Source organism: Uloborus diversus, chromosome 8, assembly GCF_026930045.1.
Source record: "Uloborus diversus isolate 005 chromosome 8, Udiv.v.3.1, whole genome shotgun sequence".
NCBI lineage: Eukaryota > Metazoa > Arthropoda > Arachnida > Araneae > Uloboridae > Uloborus > Uloborus diversus.
The window spans coordinates 145775168-145795610 of record NC_072738.1 but is presented as its reverse complement, the minus strand read 5'-3'; the positions used below and the strand labels follow the sequence as shown (position 1 = coordinate 145795610).

General features: G+C 34.6%; 1 protein-coding gene across 3 annotated transcripts in view; it reads right to left on the bottom strand.

The window, feature by feature from the left end:
* Positions 1–15129: 15129 nt before the first annotated feature.
* The window catches only part of LOC129227445 (fibrillin-3-like), a 111088-nt gene continuing 105774 nt past the window's right edge, over positions 15130–20443 (bottom strand). The window contains exon 17 of one of the 3 annotated variants that reach the window (XM_054862006.1): positions 15130–15387. In XM_054862006.1, the coding sequence (XP_054717981.1) occupies positions 15354–15387 (34 nt within the window). In that variant the 3' untranslated portion in view covers positions 15130–15353. Of the gene's footprint in view, positions 15388–17368; positions 17629–20443 lie in introns of those variants that run through there. The other 2 variants (XM_054862004.1, XM_054862005.1) reach the window with 2 other exon arrangements.

The window sequence follows — 20443 nt, the reverse complement described above, 5'->3', positions numbered from 1 at the left end:
TGTAGCAGACGAACGCCCCCCAAATCGCGGTGACTCTACGAGACGAGCTCTGTGCCGTTCGGTTCCAATGTCAGACGGCACGGTAGTGGAAGTGGGAGCTAATGAAAGACGTCAAGTTACAAAGGTTTCATAATTTCTTGTAAAACACATCAATTTCCAGTCCGTTATTTCAATGAACACTATTTCTTTAGTTAATTGTTCTGTTCTAATATCTACCAGTTCCGCTTTTTAATTGTTGTCAAAAACTGAAAAATAATAACGATTATAAAATTAATCTCTGCGAATATACAGCGGAAAGTTAGTCTGTATGTCTGTCTGTTAGTCGCTTAAGGCCAAGACCATCTGGTCTATTTTCATGAAATTTGGTACAAAACTCAATTGTAGCATGGGGATGTCGAAGCGTTTTTCCGAAATTTCAATTTTTACTTCCTTTGACAAAAAATGAAGTATTGTATTCGCGAAAAAAAATTCACTCAAAAATCGGCCTTAATTTCCATTTTGCTCACCCCCATATATTAAATGGTGAGGTTTTTTTTCGACCCGACCACACGTACATATGTACCTAAGAACGTATCGAAGCCCGAAATATCCATTTTGACGTTTCCCGAGTTAATTACAACGAGTTTTCTCGTGACGTCTGTATGTACGTATGTATGTGCGTATGTGTGTATGTATGTCGCATAATTCAAGAACGGTATGTCCTAGAAAGTTGAAATTTGGTACGTAGACTCCTAGTGGGGTCTAGTTGTGCACCTCCCCTTTCGGTTGCATTCGTGTGTTTCTAAAGGGGTCTTTTACCCCTTTTTGGGTGGAATCATTGTTAATTTCAATGCAAACTCAAGTGGTGTTGTAATTCGGCGATTTTTTGAGCAATCACGATTGCTTATTATTCTCATTTGACCGTCTTTGGTGTCCGTGCCTTTTTCAACCCCCACCGTAACCTGCAGGTGCGACTCCGTCCCCCGGTAGCCGCTCCTAGTCGGTGCCGTCCTACACACATGCACGCTCATACACTACGCACTCACACACATACACACAGTGCCTTTACACACATACACACACGCCAACTTGCATACACACAGGTCTACGCACACACAAAAACCTACACATACACAACTAATACACACGTCTCCGTTCAAGAGGAGAGGTAGACTTGGAGGGACAGGAGCCGTGACTAGAAACAAGTGAGTAGGGTAGTAACCAATGGGTAGGGTCCTGTCGCAACTTGTGATTGCGAAAAACATAATTTGAATTCAAAATTCCAGAATTCAAATTAATTTTTATGTATTTTTTTTTAATCTGGATTCAATGTGGGGCATTGTTGGTGATATTTAGAGAGTTAACTCTTAAATCACATTAAAATTGCAATAATTTGCTAACATCGGTTCGAATGCTAAGATGAGTTCATGCACGTTTTTAAGTTTTATGTCATTCGACTGAATACTAGTTTTCTGCATTGGAAGAAATTTGTTGTAAGCTTCCGTGAGTATTGGAGAGGTAGGATGAGAATTGTTTTTGAAAAACCTGAATCTCTACGCTTACCTTAAGCAAGCCAAGCGATTCGCCATAAGCGATTATTTCCATTTTAATCAACGTTTTCACATAAATCCTGTAATTTGAGGACGGAAAATGCTTGCAAAAATTAGAATTTAATGTCTAAATAGAAAAAAAAAAGACTTTTTTCTGCATTAGATAAAAGTTGTTCCAATGTTACAAGATAATTAGAACGTGAATTATTATTGCTTTTAAATAGTTTCATGCTGAAGTGTAGGTGAGTCTTCAATCCTCATATAAATAATAGCCGATGAGGAAGTAACCCGCGTGTTTCAACAATGAAACTCGCGCCACGGTATGATAATTTGATAATATGTTTTGGTAATGCTTGATATGTATGGAAAAGCTTTATTGTGAGAAGGCTAAACTCGGTCCGGTGATTTAACAGTTTTACTGGTAAGACTCATTTTAGAAAAACGAAGTAACCAAAACAACTTGCAACTCCAATAAACTGTAGGGGGCGCTGCAGCCACTGTGTAATGGCGAATGAAATAGATAAACAAATGCTGTAACTCATAACTTGCTTTGAAGATTAGTGAATGACAGTAATTTATCATAGTGTTTGTAGGAAGCTTTCTTTTCTATTGTTCTGAAATTACATTGTTATCTTTACTAATAATAAAGCTGAAAGTCTCTCTGTCTTTCAGGATCTCTGTGACGCGCATAGCGCCTAGCCGATTTTCATGAAATTTTTGCCACAAAATTAGTTTGTAGCATGAGGGTGTGCACCTGGAAGCGATTTTTCGAAAATTCAATGTGGTTCTTTTTCTATTCCAATTTTAAGAACAAAAATATCATAAGATGGACGAGTAAATTACGAAATTATCATAACGTGGAACCGTAACATGGGCACAAGCCGATTGGCGAGATACGAAATTATCATAACGTGGAACCGTAACATGGGTACAAGCCAATTGGCGAGAAAATTCACCATACATTACTTGTAAATATACATGCGAACCAAAAGACCTTTTAATTTTTCTATTACGGGCGAAGCCGTGTGGGTATCACTAGTTACACTATAAACTATCGGAAGCCTGTAATTTACCCCAAAGAAAACACGTGGAATGGAATGTTTTACCTTTTTCGGAAGTATTGTCAATCACGGCAAGGTAGCGTATCCGAGCTCTGAAGATGCGAATTGTCGCTATCTACATGTGTTAGGGTTAACCCATTAATGCCTGACATTTTTTTTTTTCAAAGATTTTTTGTTTACGGGTTGCAAATAGTGTTTAATAGACAGGAAAAATAATTAAAAAAATCTAATGCAAAAAATAAATGTTTTATTAATAACAGAAAAATTGTCCCTAAAAAGGGACGCTAGGCATCAGAGGGTACATGCTTTTTCAACGACAAATATTTTTTTGCCGACGATTTAATACTTGAAAAAAAAAAAAAAACTTTCCGACTTTGTCATTTTTGTTGAGTTTGTTGTCAGCAAAATGTAAATACTGCATAATTTGCTCAAATCGATTTCTACTCATTGCAGAACTAATTGCTATGTCGTTGACATCAGTTGATGGACTCCAGTAGAGTCTCCGCTGGGGCAAGCATGCATATCTACTTGTTAATAGGATAGCCAAGAATAAACGCAACTCCTCTCGCGTTACAGAAGAGTATGTATTGTTTTTTTGTCGAGCATAGAGAGTGCTCTGAAAAACAAATTCATCCAGTATTTCATCTGTAAAAAACTCTTCAAATATTGACACTGGTGTCCATTCAACATTCAAAAAGCTTGGTGTTTCCACATTCCATACATTTTTTTTTTTTAATTGATGGATATATCTTTCTTAACCCAATTTCTTTCTGTATTTTTTTTCTTTATTTTTCTGCGTTTGCTTGGAAGATGCTGCTCAACATCATCACTGTCACTTGACTGACTATCTCCAACACATACTACCTTACCCTGATTAACTTTTCTAATGGTCATTGTAGCAGAAGATTTCAACTGTTGACCTGATAATTGATTAACATCAACTGAGTCATCCGGCCCACTGTATTCGTCAGTAATTTCACTAACTTGTGAAGGTGGACAAATGCATATATCAGCCTCCTTGAATTCTTTATCATCAGAGAGCTGTTCCAGAAGTGCTAAGGCTTCTTCAAAGTCAGACAAAACAATGAGAAAATCTCAATGAGTTACTGAAGATTATTAATGTCAAAAAATAACTCAGGTTTCAAAGAAGTTAATTTTTGAAACAGTTAGCTTTTCAAATTTACCTAAGTATTTTTCGAAATTGCAGAAAAAATTGTTACTGAAATATCTTTAAAAAAGGTAGTTTTATTATTACTTAGTCTTTTTAATTTTTAAAAATAAAACATATTGCCTATTTTTTAGTCTAAAAACATTTAATAACTTCTTTTGAGGCCAATTATGAATTCTAAGCAAGAAACTAGCAACGATTCAACAATGCAGCCTTTACTGCCTAGCGTCCCTTTTTAGGGACGCTCTTAAATTGCTATAAAATCCATAAAATTTTTAAAATCTACAAAAATGCAAGAAAAGGTAAACTGAAATATTGATCAAAGTAACATATGTATCAAATACAAATTGATTTACTTGTTAAAAATTTTGAAAACTTACTTTTTTGTTCTTGACATTGTGAACAATGAAATTCTTCACGAAGATCATAACAAAATGGTTACAGAACACACTTTATAACGATTATGTGCTGCCGTCTGCTAGTAACGAATTGAAACAATACTAAAGTAATAAATGAACACAATTATTGAGTTGAAATGTTTACTTTTGGGAAATTGAGACACAATTTTTGGACCGTCCCTAAAAAGGGACGCTAGGCATTAATGGGTTAAAATTTCAACTATCAAACTATCACCAAACAGGCAATTGCTTCCTTCAAATGTAGAAACAATTTTCACCCGTCATACCATGACGGGCGACTTTCTAGTTAAAAAATAATTGTTGATCAGGGTCATTTTTGAACATGGCTTCTATTGAAATGTATCTCAATTTTTTTAAGCAGTACAAATGTGGCAATTAATATTGACAGGCAGGCATTTACTGGTTGACGAACTTTCAATGTAAATGTTGGAAAATGTAAATAAAATGTTAGGCTGAGTTACAACTTTTTAGGAGATATGTGTTTTAATTTCTGCTTCGGCCATCTCAGGGGCGTTTTTGTAATCGGCTATGTACTTCCAGTTCATTTGCGGAGAAATATATGCATGATAATTGTTTAGATATCACATTAGAAAAATTTCATTAAACTTATGTTGAACATAGAAATGTAAATAAAAGCTAAATGTGTTATAGCGTTACAATGCACTTTATTGTTTAAGCTAATTTTATTGACTGAAAGAATTTACTAAACTCTCTGTCATGGTAAATTTAACCGTCTCTGTCTGATCGAAGTATTTAAACTCGATTGAAACATTTCAGAAACATACCAAAAACCAGAAAATAATTATTGAAATAAAAAAAGCTTTATTATACCATATTTTTACAATGATCCAAAAAGTATAAAATAATTTAACTGCACTTCATGTAGATTTAAAGTTCCACACAGTTTTAGAATTTCTTACGGATTGTCTAGAAAATTTGTGATAGTGAGTTTTAAACAGCTGTCAGAACTTTTATACGCTTTAGAAAGAAAAAAAGGGGGGGGGGAGGGCGCATATTCAACATAACTATAAGTGTAAAGGATAGTTATCAATGAAAAGACTTGCACCTCAGTTTGTACTATTTTCAAACCGATAAAATGGTTATTTAAAATATAAGTACATCAATCGTCTGTTACATGCACCTCATATTTTCCTTTTAACGCTTACAAGTGTTTTGATAGCTATTAAAAACGCAAATTTTCTATACAATCTGTAAAAAAGTCTGAAACTATATAGGGCTTTTGAATTTATGCTTAGATACGATTTTTTACAATTCTATATATAATTTTAAAAACACGGTGTATTAAAACTTCTTTATTTCATAGATTTTTTAAAATTTGGTTTGGTGCAAATCTGTTGGGGAGGAAACTTGCGACTCAATTTTCACCGATTTCTAGTTATCGGATTTTTTGATCATTGAAACTGTTCTAACTTTGTCTTTAAAGAAAGGAGAATTGATTTATTCACTAAGTTTTTACTTTTCTCGTTTAATTATTTCATAGAATTGGAAGGAGAATCTGCTGTGGCTATCTGTCTGATCTTTGAGACTGTGTCCCGAATTTCTTTAGAGAACTTAATGAAGTAAAAATTCAACAATATAGTCAAATCTTCCCCACAAAATGTGAGCTTTATGGACTCCCTCCCCTTTTAACTACTTTCCTTAATTTTTTTTGATTCCCTACTTTTTTTGGAGCTCAAGTTGTTTGCTTTGAACTTATAGAAGCTTTAGATCCTAATAAAAATATCTTATTTTTTTGTGGGCTGGGTGGAATGGTGGTAAGTCGTTGACCTTCTGACGTGCAGAGGCGAGTCAGCGGATTATCGAGATGCAGAAAATCTTCAGCAAAAACATACGACATGGGCACTGTTCATATCGTATGTTTTTGCGGCATGTAAAAAACGTTTTTGCTCCATCCGCAATATTAAACACCAGTGTAGTTTCCCATCAGAGTCCGGGTGCTCTATCTGGTGGAAACTGGGTGTCAAAATTATCTGTGCCATCGACACCTTATTGGTGGCACATAAAAGACTCCATGATTTGTCGGGGAATCGCAGCAGGTCTGAAAAGGCTATGGCACCTAATGCAGCCCCATTAGAAAAAAAAATCTTAAAGTTAGGTGGAAAGAAAATAACGTTGCATGATTTATTTGTGTGTGCGTGTGTGTGTGTTTCGTCTCATGATAAAATTTTTTCTTCAATCCCCAACTTTTTCCTTATTTCAAACTTGACGACCGCTTCGATACATCTGTTGAATAGTTTCGTTTGCTGATCATATGAACTGCATCTTCAATCTTTTCTGAACTACTGAATTTTCGGATATAAAACACATACTATAGTGTCATCATTAAAAAAAAACACTTTTTTTTTGAGTAATTTGGGCAAAATTGTGTGACTTACTTTTCCGATTTTTGATATCCCAGTCAATTTTTTTAATGTATCAGTCGGATGGGATTGTTGGTCGCTGGTTAGTGGACTGTATAACTTATTTTGAGAAATAGTTGAGGCTGACACAATTTTAGTTTTACTTGGTTTATTGAAGAATAATTATATTGTATACATCATGCCGCCGCAGTCTTACAGTTTCTGTCCGCTCGCCCCAGAGACCGCAGTACAAAACTGCAATCCCAGTGACGTTGCCACAGGAAAAGTATAAATATATAAATTTGCATATGCACAGTAAAATACATACTCCCGGCGTTGAAATTTATAGATTTCAAAATTATTTGCCAATAAAAAGTCTGTAAAATACCATAAATTTTACACCATAAAAATGAACACATATGAAACTCAATTAAATTTAAAACATTCAAACATGAAAATATGTATACACAATAAAGCAAATATACTTTACACTGAACTCTTTCGATTTGATTTCTGATTATTAAAAGGTCTTCGTAAGTAAGAGTCACGTTATCCATTGCACGTTTTAAATGAGATTTAATTGATTTGACACTACATTGAGATTTAGGTGGAATAAAATTCCATTTGATTATTTCAAAGCTAATAAATTTTGATGAAGTCTCAACTGGTTGACTCACTAAAATATGCAAACGATAGAGTTCGTTGTGAGCACCGATATAGGTTTCAGCGTTATCGATGAATAAACCAGCGCATTTTTCAAGACAAGGCATAAATCTTTAGTAATGCAATAAATGAATCAGATGTTAAATCCGACACAATTTCAAAATGAACAGCACGGGTTGATAAACCCACAAAAATTGCAATAAGGATTTTTTGTAATGCTTCCTTACGTTGATATTTAATTTTAATATAGAATAGACCTGCGAAGTCAGTGCCAGCATTCAAAAAAGGGAAACGTTTGTTTGCAGCGTTCGGGTGGGAGGTCTCCCATTTTATGTTCTAAAATTCGTGGTTTGTATTTTGTACAAATTGCACATTCATGTACAATTTTCCGAGAAAGATCTCTTCCCTGAATTATACAAAATTTTAATCTAAATGCATGCAATAGTGCTTGCGCACCTAGATGGGAAATTCTTACACGTAAATCTAATAAAATAAGTCTTGGATAACTTATGATGTTTAGGCATTGCTATTGGAAGCTTCGCATTAAAGGGTAATTCGGAATGATAAGCGACCTCCAACTCTTATGACATTTAAACCTTTATCATGAAAAAGTAACAACAATTTTAATTTACTTGAGATTTTAACCGGTTTTCCCGAACTTAGCTGCTGAAAGTCATTAAGACATTCATGCTCAACAAACGATAAAAGTTTCAATTCACTGGCAGTGACCTCATCTGCAGTAAAAGGTCCAACCTTCTTTATTTCATTCTTGCAGTTATAAATGAACCTAAGAATATAACTAAATACATTAATTAATTTTCGATAATTATTACTCAAATTCAGAAAATTTCCCAAAAACATTTTTTGTAACAACTAAAACAGTTTCAAGAATATCTTTCAATTCACTGAAATATAACGATTGATTGAAATCATTCAGTTCAAAAGAATGTTCCCTTAATGGAGGTATTAAAATCTCTGGTCCTTCCCACCTCTGCTGATTTGACAAGAGAACACCTGCATCTTGTCCACGGGAAATAATATCCGCTATATTATGTTTGGAAGAGGTATGTTGACACTGGTAATTTCGATCCATAGGTTGACTTACCTTCATTCTATTGGATACAAACGGCTTCAACTTCTAGGGAGGGGTTTTAATCCAGGTGAGAACAATGGTCGAGTCACTATACAAGTAAATATGGTTTATTAGCAACTGCAACACAGGTACAATCTTGGATGTAAGTCGCGCTAATAGAAGGACCGCTGACAACTCCAAACGAGAAATTGTTGAGGTCTCTAGAGGAGCTACCGCTAATTTACTGCGCAAGAGACTCATAGTTACGCATCCAAACGCATCTATCGAATTTAAGTAGACGACTGCTTCAAAGGCTTGTTTTGAAGCAACGGGGAATCCGTGTAGCTGAATAGTAATTGCGTTGGAAAGATGACTGTATCTTGGAATTTGCAATTGATTTACTATTAAAAGTTGTTTTAGCACTCCGTCGGGCGCAATATGTTGTAGAACATGATCGGGCGCATTGAGCCTGGGAAGCACACTTTGATCTACTGATCTTTTCTACGTATGTTCACATTTTTATTACGAAAAAAATGTCAACTACAAACACCAAAGAAGAGAAGTAAAAGTTTTTCATGATTTTCGAATGTAACAAGTTTATTTGAGAAAATGAATATACATTTTTCCATAAGCTATTGAGGGCGCGTGGCTAACTAACGTATTCGAGGTGTGCCTAATAGATCAGTTGCGCCCGACGGAGTGTTAAACAGCTCCACCACTCCTTTCCTTAGGGGGGGGGGGGTAAGGATCTGACCAGTTGAGTAACAACACCCTAAGTCTCTGAAGGAACATTTTTTCCTTCGAAATGAATGGTTGTATTGGACCCTGCGGGTCCAAAAATCCTAAAAATCGTAAAAAGAACTCCACGTTTCGTGTAATTTTCCTTGAGATTCACAGTCACTTTTAATGTAAAATAATCCGAACTTGAACACAACATTTCCAATGTCTTGCCAGTCATTTCTTGAGGTGTAAACGAATGTTCACAGTTTGTGTGTAGTAAGTCGGGATGGTGAGACATCAATTTTTGAAGTTCCATTCCCTCCTTCTGCAAACCTTGAATGATATCAGACCGTTGAAACTTAGCTTGAGTCAAATTTTCCGAACCTGACAGACCGTCATTGATACAAATGTCCCCGCGAGCGACTTCACAATGCATCGGGAAAATCTTTATGTCCCTCATCTATCCAAGTCCTTAGATTGGTAGTGGCAAGGAATGGGGAATGTAGTTCTGTGACATCTCTGGAACTTCCCAAATTGCTTAATGACCTACTCTTTTCCTCTATTGGAAGTTTTACTATATCTCTGCCAGAATCATCGCGTTTAGCCGTTTTACTGAAATATTCCTCGCTATACAACTCTTCAATAGAAACATTTTGATTTACCCCACTATTTTCAGGAAAGGGTTCAATCTCAAAAAATCCCCGAGTTGCACGATTTAAATTTTCTTGTTCGGAAGTTAAACCCGCAAGGAAGTTTGTTTTTACGTTATTCATCATTCCTGATACTACAAATCCGAACACAGTATTTTGCAAAAGCAACGAATAATCATTTGATTTAAATCTTCCCGGTTTAAGCAATTCGAAAAAGAATTCGCACCCAATCAATACATGAATTTTACTAGGAATAAAAAATTCAGAATCCGCTAATTCTAATCTGCTGGGAAAATCCAATTGCGATACATCAAGACGAGTCATCGGCGTTAGTCCCGTAATTTTTGACAAGATTGATAAGGTAGTCGTTTTTGAATAATCTCCCTTCGCATTCGAAATTGTAGCTGTTACTGACTTTTTTGCAAACTTTTCTGTACCTTTGATACCAGAAAAAAAAGATTCGATGTTTCCTTTTTTAGTCCAAGTAATTTAGCAGCTTCATAAGAAATGCAGTTTACAAAGCTACCACTATCTAAAATTCCTCTTAATTTAACTTTCATTCCACGCGAATTGGTAACATATATTGAAACGGTACTTAAAATTTCAGATTTCTGACCTTGAAGCACACTGACGAGTGACGCTTCTTGTTTATACGAAGATTCTTCTGCCACGGAAAACGAGTTAGCATTTTCATTTGAAGGTGCCAATTTACCCCAATTATTGCCTTTTTCATAATATAGCAATGTATTATGCCTTTCAAAGCATACAGAGCATTTGAATGTTAATCGACAATCAGCTTTGTGTTGCCTTAAACAATTTCTACACAATTTATGATTCTTTACAAATTCTAAGCGCTGTGAAAGATCTAGATTGTTAAACTGCTTACATTTAAATAAAGAATGTGGTTCCTTACACAGAATGCAAAATTTAATGTTTTTATCGGAAATAATTAATAAACTCTTGGGTTTTGACGTAGGATTTTGAAACCTTTTTACATTTTTGTTAGAACTATTCGTATTTAATTGATCAAGTACATTAGATCTATTATCTATAAATTGTAATAATTCATCTAATGACGGAATTTCTGTAGTATTTACAGATGATTCGTATGCCTTTCTAGTATCTTTGTCTAGCTTTTGAAGAACGATGTTAGTTATTATCGCATTTGAAATATTACATTCTAAATTTAGCGCTTTTAAGCCTCTTAAATTCTTTTTAACTTTATCAGATCAATTTCTCAATAATTTTGAGTTTTCGAAATTTATTTTTTCTATTCCCAATATTTCCTGAATATGGAGATCTACAATTGCGCATTTGTTTTCATACCGAGCCTCCAATGCACTAAACAAGGATTTAAACGTGTCCTCACTAGTTTCTAACATTTTTGCTTCACCTTGTAAGGCAGCTTTCAAATAGAACAATTTTTGAGTTTCTGAAATGTTCTCATTAACAGAAATCATGGATTAAAACTGACCCTTAAAGTTAGCAAATTCTTCAATTTTACCGCTAAATTTAGGTAACGGGATAGTAGGCAATTTAGGAGCCAAATCAAACTTTAATGAATTAATAGCGCTAAAGTCTTCAGTTTTAGACTTATTCGTTTCATCAGCAAATCTCGTAAGGAAATATTTAATGCTTACCTCCAGAATGTCGCAGATCGAATCCAATTCCACGAAGATTTCATCACACTCGATTTCTTCTTTTTCATCCAACTTTCTCGCCGTATAACTCGAAAAGCCTATTCAATTCTTGTTTTATTTTTGAGATATCTTTTTATTTGCTTTCGCATTCAACTTTAGTCTTCTCACACATTTCTTTATCTTTTTCGTCGAATTTAGTTATAAGCGTGAGCTTTGCTTTTACGCGTCCCCTAAATCGGTTCAACTCAGCTTTATTATACGTTTTTGCCATTTTTTTTTAAATCCGGCTGTTGGACCAATATGTTGGTCGCTGGTTAGTGGACTGTATAACTTATTTTGAGAAATAGTTGAGGCTGACACAATTTTAGTTTTACTTGGTATGGAAGAATAATTATATTGTATTGTATTGTATTGTATACATCATGCCGCCGCAGTCTTACAGTTTCTGTCCGCTCGTCCCAGAGACCGCAGTATAAAACTGCAATCCCACAGACGTTGCCACAGGAAAAGTATAAATATATAAATTTGCATATGCACAGTAAAATGCAGGGATTATAGATAGAAACAAACTCTACTGCCTCACTTGTTTTAATTTTTGAAACTAAACTGTTGGTGAGTGAAGACTACAGGTGGAACAAATCTGGCAGCATGATAAAGACTACGCAGATCCTAATAATAGCATTATGACGCTGCCAGTTTAGGTTTGACCCAACTAAAAGTAGCATATAGAAGAGATACTGAGTGATCCTCAAGTTTCCAAACAGTTGTTTAGGCGTCATTATTCTTTAAAGATGGCATTTTTGGGAAAAAGTTGTTTTTAAAGTTTAGTAAGTAACCTTATATTTTCCGCTCCAACTGGTCTACAAATGCAAATTAACTGTTTTCAACTAATGCCCCCTAAATACGTAATGCCTATCACAATTTCCTTGAAAAGTGCCCTTCCGCCAAAAGTCTCAACGCCCACGCTGATTTCCGGTACAACTGGCAACACTACTTGCGGCAATCCGAACAAAAAACGTTGCTATGGCGATGGATCCAACCAATTCAAACCAAACTGTTAATTAGTTAATTTCAAATTTAAATTCAGAAACCAACCGGTTGTGTTCTCCGCTATTAGTTTCTAATACGTTCGATAGATGGCAGTAGCAATTGTACTAAAATTTACTTACCCTTGCTCTCGCAATTTCGGATCACTTTTGCTCTATAGTCAAAGCGAGAAAGCGACAGGCATTTAGCATTAAGAACACGTTTTTTCAACTCGTTTTACTTGTCATGTGGAAAGTTGTTGTTGTTTTTGTCGTACAAGTTAATAAGGACTATGAAAATACAGGGTGCCATTGCCTCAAGAGGTTAGACTTCTTTATTAACATGTAAAACAACACAAGAAAGATTCACAGCACAGAGAGGAAATAGCACCCATGGCTTTGGTGAGAATTGCGCCCACATGCTTTTGAGGAAGGTTATTGTCCGTTTTCCACAAGAAGGCACTTTTGACTCCTCCCTCGTCACGAGGTATCGGATGGTTTTATTTCGCTGTTTTCGACAGAAGGTATATTCGGATTATATTATTTTGTTGTAAAAGCAGCAGTTTTTAAGATGAAAGAATAACTACAGGGTGTCCAGCAGCAAAGGACTCCCTGATTTCAAAATCAAATATCTCGAAAACAAAGGACGATATTGGAATAAAATAAACGGTTTGTTTATTTTGAAACCCATAAAAATCATACAGGAACTCGATTATTAATTTAGAAAATTGCCAACAGGTGGCGCTGCTCGATGTAATTGCAATAGAAGTCTACATTAATAGTGCAGCGAAGAGGTTAGTTGTTTCAGCAGTAGTTTAGTCTCTCAGATATGCTTATATATACGCTAGAATTATCGTCCAACCTCTTCGCAGCATTATTCATGGAGACTTCTATTGCAATTACAGCGTGCAGCGCCACCTGTTGGAACTTTTTAAAACTAGTTTACAAGTTCCTGTATATGATTTTTATGGGTTTCACAATAAACATAACGTTTATTTTATTCCACTATCGTCCTTTGTTTTCGAGATATTTGATTTTCAAACCAGGGAGTCGTTTGCTGGACACCCTGTAAAATGACAACAGACAAGTGAAGCAAGTGATGTAAAGGACACTAAGATTTTTTTGAACATTAAAATGCAAGTCCAAGTTAAGGCTGTCTGGTTGTCTCCTTTAGAAGCGCGTGGATTGCGTACCGATTACCCCCGCGTAAAATGGATCTCTGCGTTCGAGGGGAAACGTGGCTAAGTACCTTCTCGTGAAAACCGGGCAATACTAAAACATAAAATAATTATTTGCGAATATAACCTGCTGTTTCTGATAAGCAACTTAGGTATTTTCATTCCCCTCATAAACTCGTCTGTAAACAGACTTTTGTTTCAGGAAGGGTTTTACCAAACACATTTCTCGTAAAATCTATAAATCTGTACGATTAAGAAAATTTGATTTCATTTTTATAATCTTTTGGTTTTTAATGTAATTGGTTATTTAAAATGAGGGGGGTGCTAATTTAAAGGCATGACATATCCATAAATAACGGGGGGAAATCACATAACTTCTCCCCAGTAAAATATTTGCATTTTTAGTAACTTAAAAGAATAGATTCATGTTCTCATATACGCACATTTGATGCAATACTTCTAATATTCTTTTTTTTTTTTCACACTTACAAAATAAGTTTTATATAGAGTTTGATTCTTTCAAATTTAAAGAATTTTTGAGTAAATTTTTTACTTTGGTTCGCGTCAGGTTTTCAAAAGTTGAAGGAAAACGCTGCCTTGTTTTACATGAAATGATGTTCGAAATAACTACAATAAAAAATAAATGCTGTATATAAAGTGCTAAGTGCAAACAATTCTTCAGTAATAGTTTAATTTTTAAAGTGAAATTAGAAAGGAAAAATAAGTAAATAGTTAGCAAAATAGTAATGACATTTTTTTTAGAAAAAAAAAGTGAAATAAAAATTTTTTTGTAATGGTTTTTAAAAATTGCGGAAGGGATTTGAACCGAACTCACCCCTTCTTAAATACGGCCATGTCCATAAACACAATAATGTGGGAAGGGGGGAAGCTGAAGTTTTTCATTTTTTTCCCATTTTTAGGCGATTTGATTTTGATGTATATGGTTCTTATGTGTGTATTTTTCATGAATTAAGCGTATGATCTAGTTTTGTGTATGATTTTCCTTTTTAAATGATTTCATATTGCATTCAGAAGATTCTGGTACAGAACTTCTTGAGCATCTAAACTAATTGTGTATAGTGCAATCCTCTATCAACCTCATGGAAATATAAATAGGATTTTTCATTTTTCCCATAGCTGCTGGAGTAAAGAAAATATGATTTCTTTCGCAAACAGACCGTCCTAAAGTCAAATTTTTCATCCCCAGTTACGTGGATGTTGTAAAACTAAACAAACTAAAAAAAAAAAAAATCTTCGCAGTCTAGTTCAATTTTCGTTCATCAGAATGTTACTACTGAACTGAACATTGAGCAATATTAACTTGTATTTTCAACACAAACCACCGATGAACTAGAAAGAGCAATAGAAGTAAGTTCAGGCGATCATCATGAAATTGTTACTGACCGTAATCACGTGATTTGGAGGGATAAATGGTCTATGTTTTAGCCAAGTAGTTTGTCAACAGTAGTGTTCCCGAAAACTCTCCTCACTTCTTAAACCTTATCCTCACAGTCAATTCCTACCTTGCGTGTAACCGAAAACAACCGGTATTAATCTTTGGTTTGTGATTTTTTGGTACACTTTTGAAACAAATAATTATTCGACAATAAAAGCTTTTTTATTGTATTTCCAAAAAATCTCCATTATCCTTTGCCAGTGAAACTGCTCTCCTTTATCTCAGGTGTTTACAAATATCCCTTTAATGTTTTCGCAGATCTTCCATTATGTAACTTGGTACCCAAAATAAAAGCGTCAGAGGAATCGAAAGTCATAAGTTTGCTTGAACAAGAATGGATTAAAATATTTAAATGTCAACTAAGTAAGTACTCAGAAGATTTCCGAGAAGATCACAGGGCATATCTTTAGATTCATTTGCGATGACCATTCATCTCTGCAGGTGATCTTAGAGGCTGTTAAAGAAAATTAAAGATTGTGTTGCAATAAATATTAATGAATATCAACAACTTTATGACATTAATCGAATTTTACTTCATCGAGATATAAGTAGAGGAATAAAATTTAACTATTTCAACTAATTCAAAATTAAACTCCAAAACCCCCTTTTAAAAGTAATCCTTCGCAAGCTCTAGGCTAGGCATTTAAAAGCTAACAGTAATTTCCACACTAGTGCTAATAATAAATAATGATCAACTTTCAAAACTGAGAAAATACAATCATCGCAGTCAAGTACAATTTTATTTACCAGGAGTTGGTACTGAACGTTGATAAAAATTAAAGTGCATTTTGAACAAAACCACAGATAAACTAGACTGAGCAATACTGTTCACCTCTGAGAAGTTGAGCTATGGCCTTGAACAAGTCCATTTCTTTCAAGGGAGAGCAATCACTAAGACGAGGAATTGTTAGGCGCCGAGTTGGGCTACCATCGCAACCCTTTTATTGGCGAGAAAATCCTGTATCGCTCGCTGCTTCTTACCTGAATTATATTGTTCGCCAAATGGGCAATAACACTACAAACTAAATCCGTAAGTCCTTAAGCTGTTCTTCCTCACCCCTATTTCAACAAATGGAATCGTTTTTAATGGGTCGGGCAGCAGAGCTCAACTTGCCAGGGGTGGACAGTAGAATCGTAGAATTACGTGTATGCTATCAAGATAAAAGCGTTACTGACCACAATCACGCTGCAAAAGCCCTGGTTTCCTAGGAGCGAATCGCCGATCTTCGACGTCGCTCCTCGCCGTGACGCTGAAATCAGTCAAGTGGATTCCGGCGTGGCCATTCACGACGTCGATTTAGCTCGGGCGCGCATGCGCAGAAGAATCAAGTTTTCCCCACGGCGAGGAGCGACGCCGGCGAGCGGCGTGTTCGCTCCTAGGGAACCAAGGCTTTAGTAAGCTGAATGGTTTATGTGTTGACCAAATGGTTTGTCAACAACGGTGTTTCCAACAACAACTCTCACTTTTTTTTCCATATGCAGTGAAATACCGTTTCAGTGAACTTCAAGGGATGGCAAATCCTGTTCGTTGTAAAGGAATTTTCGTTGTAATAGAATTTGAGTAATGTAACGGAAATTAGTCAAATCTGAAAATTGATTTCGTTGTTACCAATATTTCGTTCACTGTAAAACCGATTCAGAAACGTTCCTAGAAAATAATAGGCAGCTGATGTGCCCAATTTCTACCAGTAACATGTCTTGGCAGAACCGGGAACGTTTTCCGCTAAAATCCAGTAACCTTCCTGGATTTATCCTGGACACCTCCCGAAATCAACCTGTCACTGGAACTTGAGTAATCTTAGGTAGGAATACTATAAAGTCTTGCACCTTCTTGAGTCATCTAGACATTTCCGAAAGCAGTACTGCAAGCATGGCCAAAACTATGACAGAATTGCAAGTAAGTATCAAGCATCTCACTTGATTGCAATTCTTGCAAAACTACGTAATCCATACTTATTCGCTCCTTTTGGTGGTTTCATCAGCATGAACGAGCCATATTTGAACAGAAACAAATGCACCTTATAAATACTCTCAGTTAATCTTTAAACTGGGAGCTAAGAATATTTTCACTACAGAGCGGTACCTGCATTCTGACAACTTGTAGCAATTCAAGAAACTTTTTTACAATGATACTTGATATTTCCAGGAAGTGGATAAAAACCATTGAAATCCCGAAACGTTACATGGAAATACTCAGTAACGTTTCGGAATTTTTTTACAGTGTTGTATTGGTATTTGCTGTAACAGGATTTCACTGTATTCCTCTTTCCTCCTACCTTGAGCCAATTCCTACCTTGTGTGCTCGCGAAAACAGTCGATATATATCTTTGGTATATGCTTTTTTGATGCACTTTTAAACAAATAATTGTTCAAAAATAAAAGTTTTTTTTAATTGCCTTTCTAAAAAATCTCCATTATCCTTTGACAGTAAAACTGCCTTCCTTTCTGCCAGATGCTTACGAATATCCATTTAATGCCTTCATAGATCCTTCTTAATGTAGCTCGAAAAAATCAAAATTGAAAAGTAAAAGGAATCTACAGTTATGTTTGCTTGAACAAGAATCGTTCAAAAAATTCAACTGTCAACCAGATAATTAATCAGGAGATTTAATATCAGGAGAAAAGCACAATTTTCTCAGGTAGATACATTTCGATGACCATTTCTTTCTGTAGGTGATCTTAGAGGCTGTTAAAGAAAATTAATACTTTCGTTACAATAAATTTTAATAATATTAACAACTTTATGAAATTAATCGTAATTCTGTTTCATCAATTAAATCATTTCAGCTATTCAAAAATTCTATATTGATAATAATATTTGCTAAAAATCTAGTTCACTTGCATAATAATGAACTTCGAAAATTAATTTATTTCAGATCTTAAAAAGTCCAAAACGCCTATGAATTTTGATTTACTACGGTCTGAAATTTAATTTACTTCTTCCCTTACAACATACATATATCAAACTTCATCAGATTTGTTTGAAAACAGTTTCTAAAGTATTAAAGGCTTAGTAATGGACTTTAAAGTCAGACTGTTTAAAACTTTTGAACATACAGAAGTAAACATAAAACCAAGATATATAATTGGCCCAAAATTTATAATAAAGTAAATATATCCTAAAAGAATTAATATAAATCCCACCATTCGTAAAATTAACCCCAGCATGATGTTTGTTTGAATTTGACAATAGGGTGGTTTTCTTCAGTCAAAAGTACTACTTTTAGTCATTGAAATGGATAGAATGAGCAAAAAAAAAAATAATAATAACATGGACATAGAAAATAGTTTCATTTTCCCAACAGTTTTTTTTAATTATTTTTTTAAACTGTCCGATTTTTCAAACAAGGCGTGGTCTTGATGACGTCACAAACGATGTACTTTGCCGCATCTTTCTACTACGTTTCCACATTATGATAATTAAACAGCGAATTAAATTTGCGCTCTACGCTTGCTACCAACCCTATCGTTGCCAATACACGTGAGTAAAGATGCGAATTAAATATTTTGCACTGTGAATGACAACACTGAATGGCATTTTATCATTTGCGATGTCATCGGCAGAAGCCGTAAACAATGAAAGAGCTCCGATTTTTTTAAAAATATTAAACGTAAACAAATTTTCAAAAAATGATCAGATCCTCTGTTTTTAAGCATGCTCTTTCAGAAAAAAAATGCTTTTAAAATTTTGGAAACGACCCCATTACTTTTGAAATGAGGTTTATAACTTATTCAATAGCGTTTGAAAGAATATTATTAAAAACTAGCAAAAATACCCGGCGTTGCCTGGGTCAGTAATAATTATTAGAAAAAATCGTTACTTGCTTTTGTTTTCTGTTTTGAGTGAAAGAATTTAAAACACATCTTTTTGACGTGATTAAAAATCGAGTTTCTTCCTTACCCATAAAACTAAAATAGCAATAAGTATAAAGAACAAAGTAGTATTGATTTAGAAACGAATGCACTATATTTAAGCATATACAAATTTAAAAAACATGAAATTAATCTTCTCATATTTAAAAAGATTAATTTGTTGATACTTTTTTTTTTAACATGGAGTCTAAAACCTTCTCTATATGGCTAATGAAGTACGAAGTGATTAAAAAAAAGTAGCTGCGCTCGTAATCCCCTTATACTTGCTTTAGTTATTTCGGGAAATTTCAATCATTGTGGCTCTTGGTGCGATTTTACCGAATTTGCGAAAGTCGTTTCGGGTTACCTTCGATGATGCTCCCCCATTCTTTCCTTACTTTGTAAAACGATATGATATTAATTTTCGCTACAGAGATATCGTCGCCAGATGCTGAGATATTTTTGGTCACCATAAAATGGCGCTAAACAGTTTCATCCGAAATGTTACCAAAATAAGTAATACAATTTGGTGATTGTTTGAAATTGTGCAAAAAGGAAAATTAATGAAAGTTTTTGTGCTGCTTATGGATTTGCCTAATTTAGTTGCTGGATTATTTAACACAGTAAAAAAAGTCTTTTGAAAATTCTTTGATTGGCGATATTTTGTTTACATGGTGAAAGCTGAGAAACATTATGACGTAGTCTTCGGCTTCAAAAACAGCAACGTTGAAAAAACTGCCAAATGCATCAGCTACGGAAATCTTTCTGCAAAAATTTTGGCGATCTGCTGGTTGTTTGGATAATGAGTATGTGTTCAATCAGCATAAATAATAATAAAAACCATTAATTACATTAAAGTTCCGTTTAAATGGAAAATCATCAGCCAAATCATGTATTATTTGCCAATCTTGTGCAAAAATCTTACTTCAAGATTTGACTTGAGAAAAGCCTTGAACAATCACGAAAAGGAAAGAAAGTCAACAATACAACAATTGTCGCTATCGACAGGGAGTTGAGATGATACACTAAATACTGTATTGAGTTGAGGAAAGCCTTCGAACATGGATCTAAAAAGCTCATAACTCGTTTGTTATTCTACTTAGAAATTTCGAACAGGTGCCATCTTCAGCAGAAAAATCAGAGCTTTCGATGGACATATAATGTAAATATGTGCAAGTATTTTTTCATCCCAATATTAGAGAATTTATACAAAAATTGTGTTTTATTGCCCCCCTAAGGGGGTTTTGCCCCCCATAACGGAACGAAAACTACCCTATGTGTTATTCTGATGCATAAGCTATATTATTGTAAAGTTTCATCAAAATCCGTTCAGTAGTTTTTGCGTGAAAGAGTAACAAACATCCATCCATACATCCATACATCCATACAGACAAACTTTCGCATATATAATATTAGTAAGATTTGCTAAAAATCTAGTTCACTTGCATAATAATGAACTTCGAAAATTAATTTATTTCAGATCTCAAAAAGTCCAAAACGCCTATGAATTTTGATTTACTACGGTCTGAAATTTAATTTACTTCTTCCCTTACAACATACATATATCAAACTTCATCAGATTTGTTTGAAAACAGTTTCTAAAGTATTAAAGGCTTAGTAATGGACTTTAAAGTCAGACTGTTTAAAACT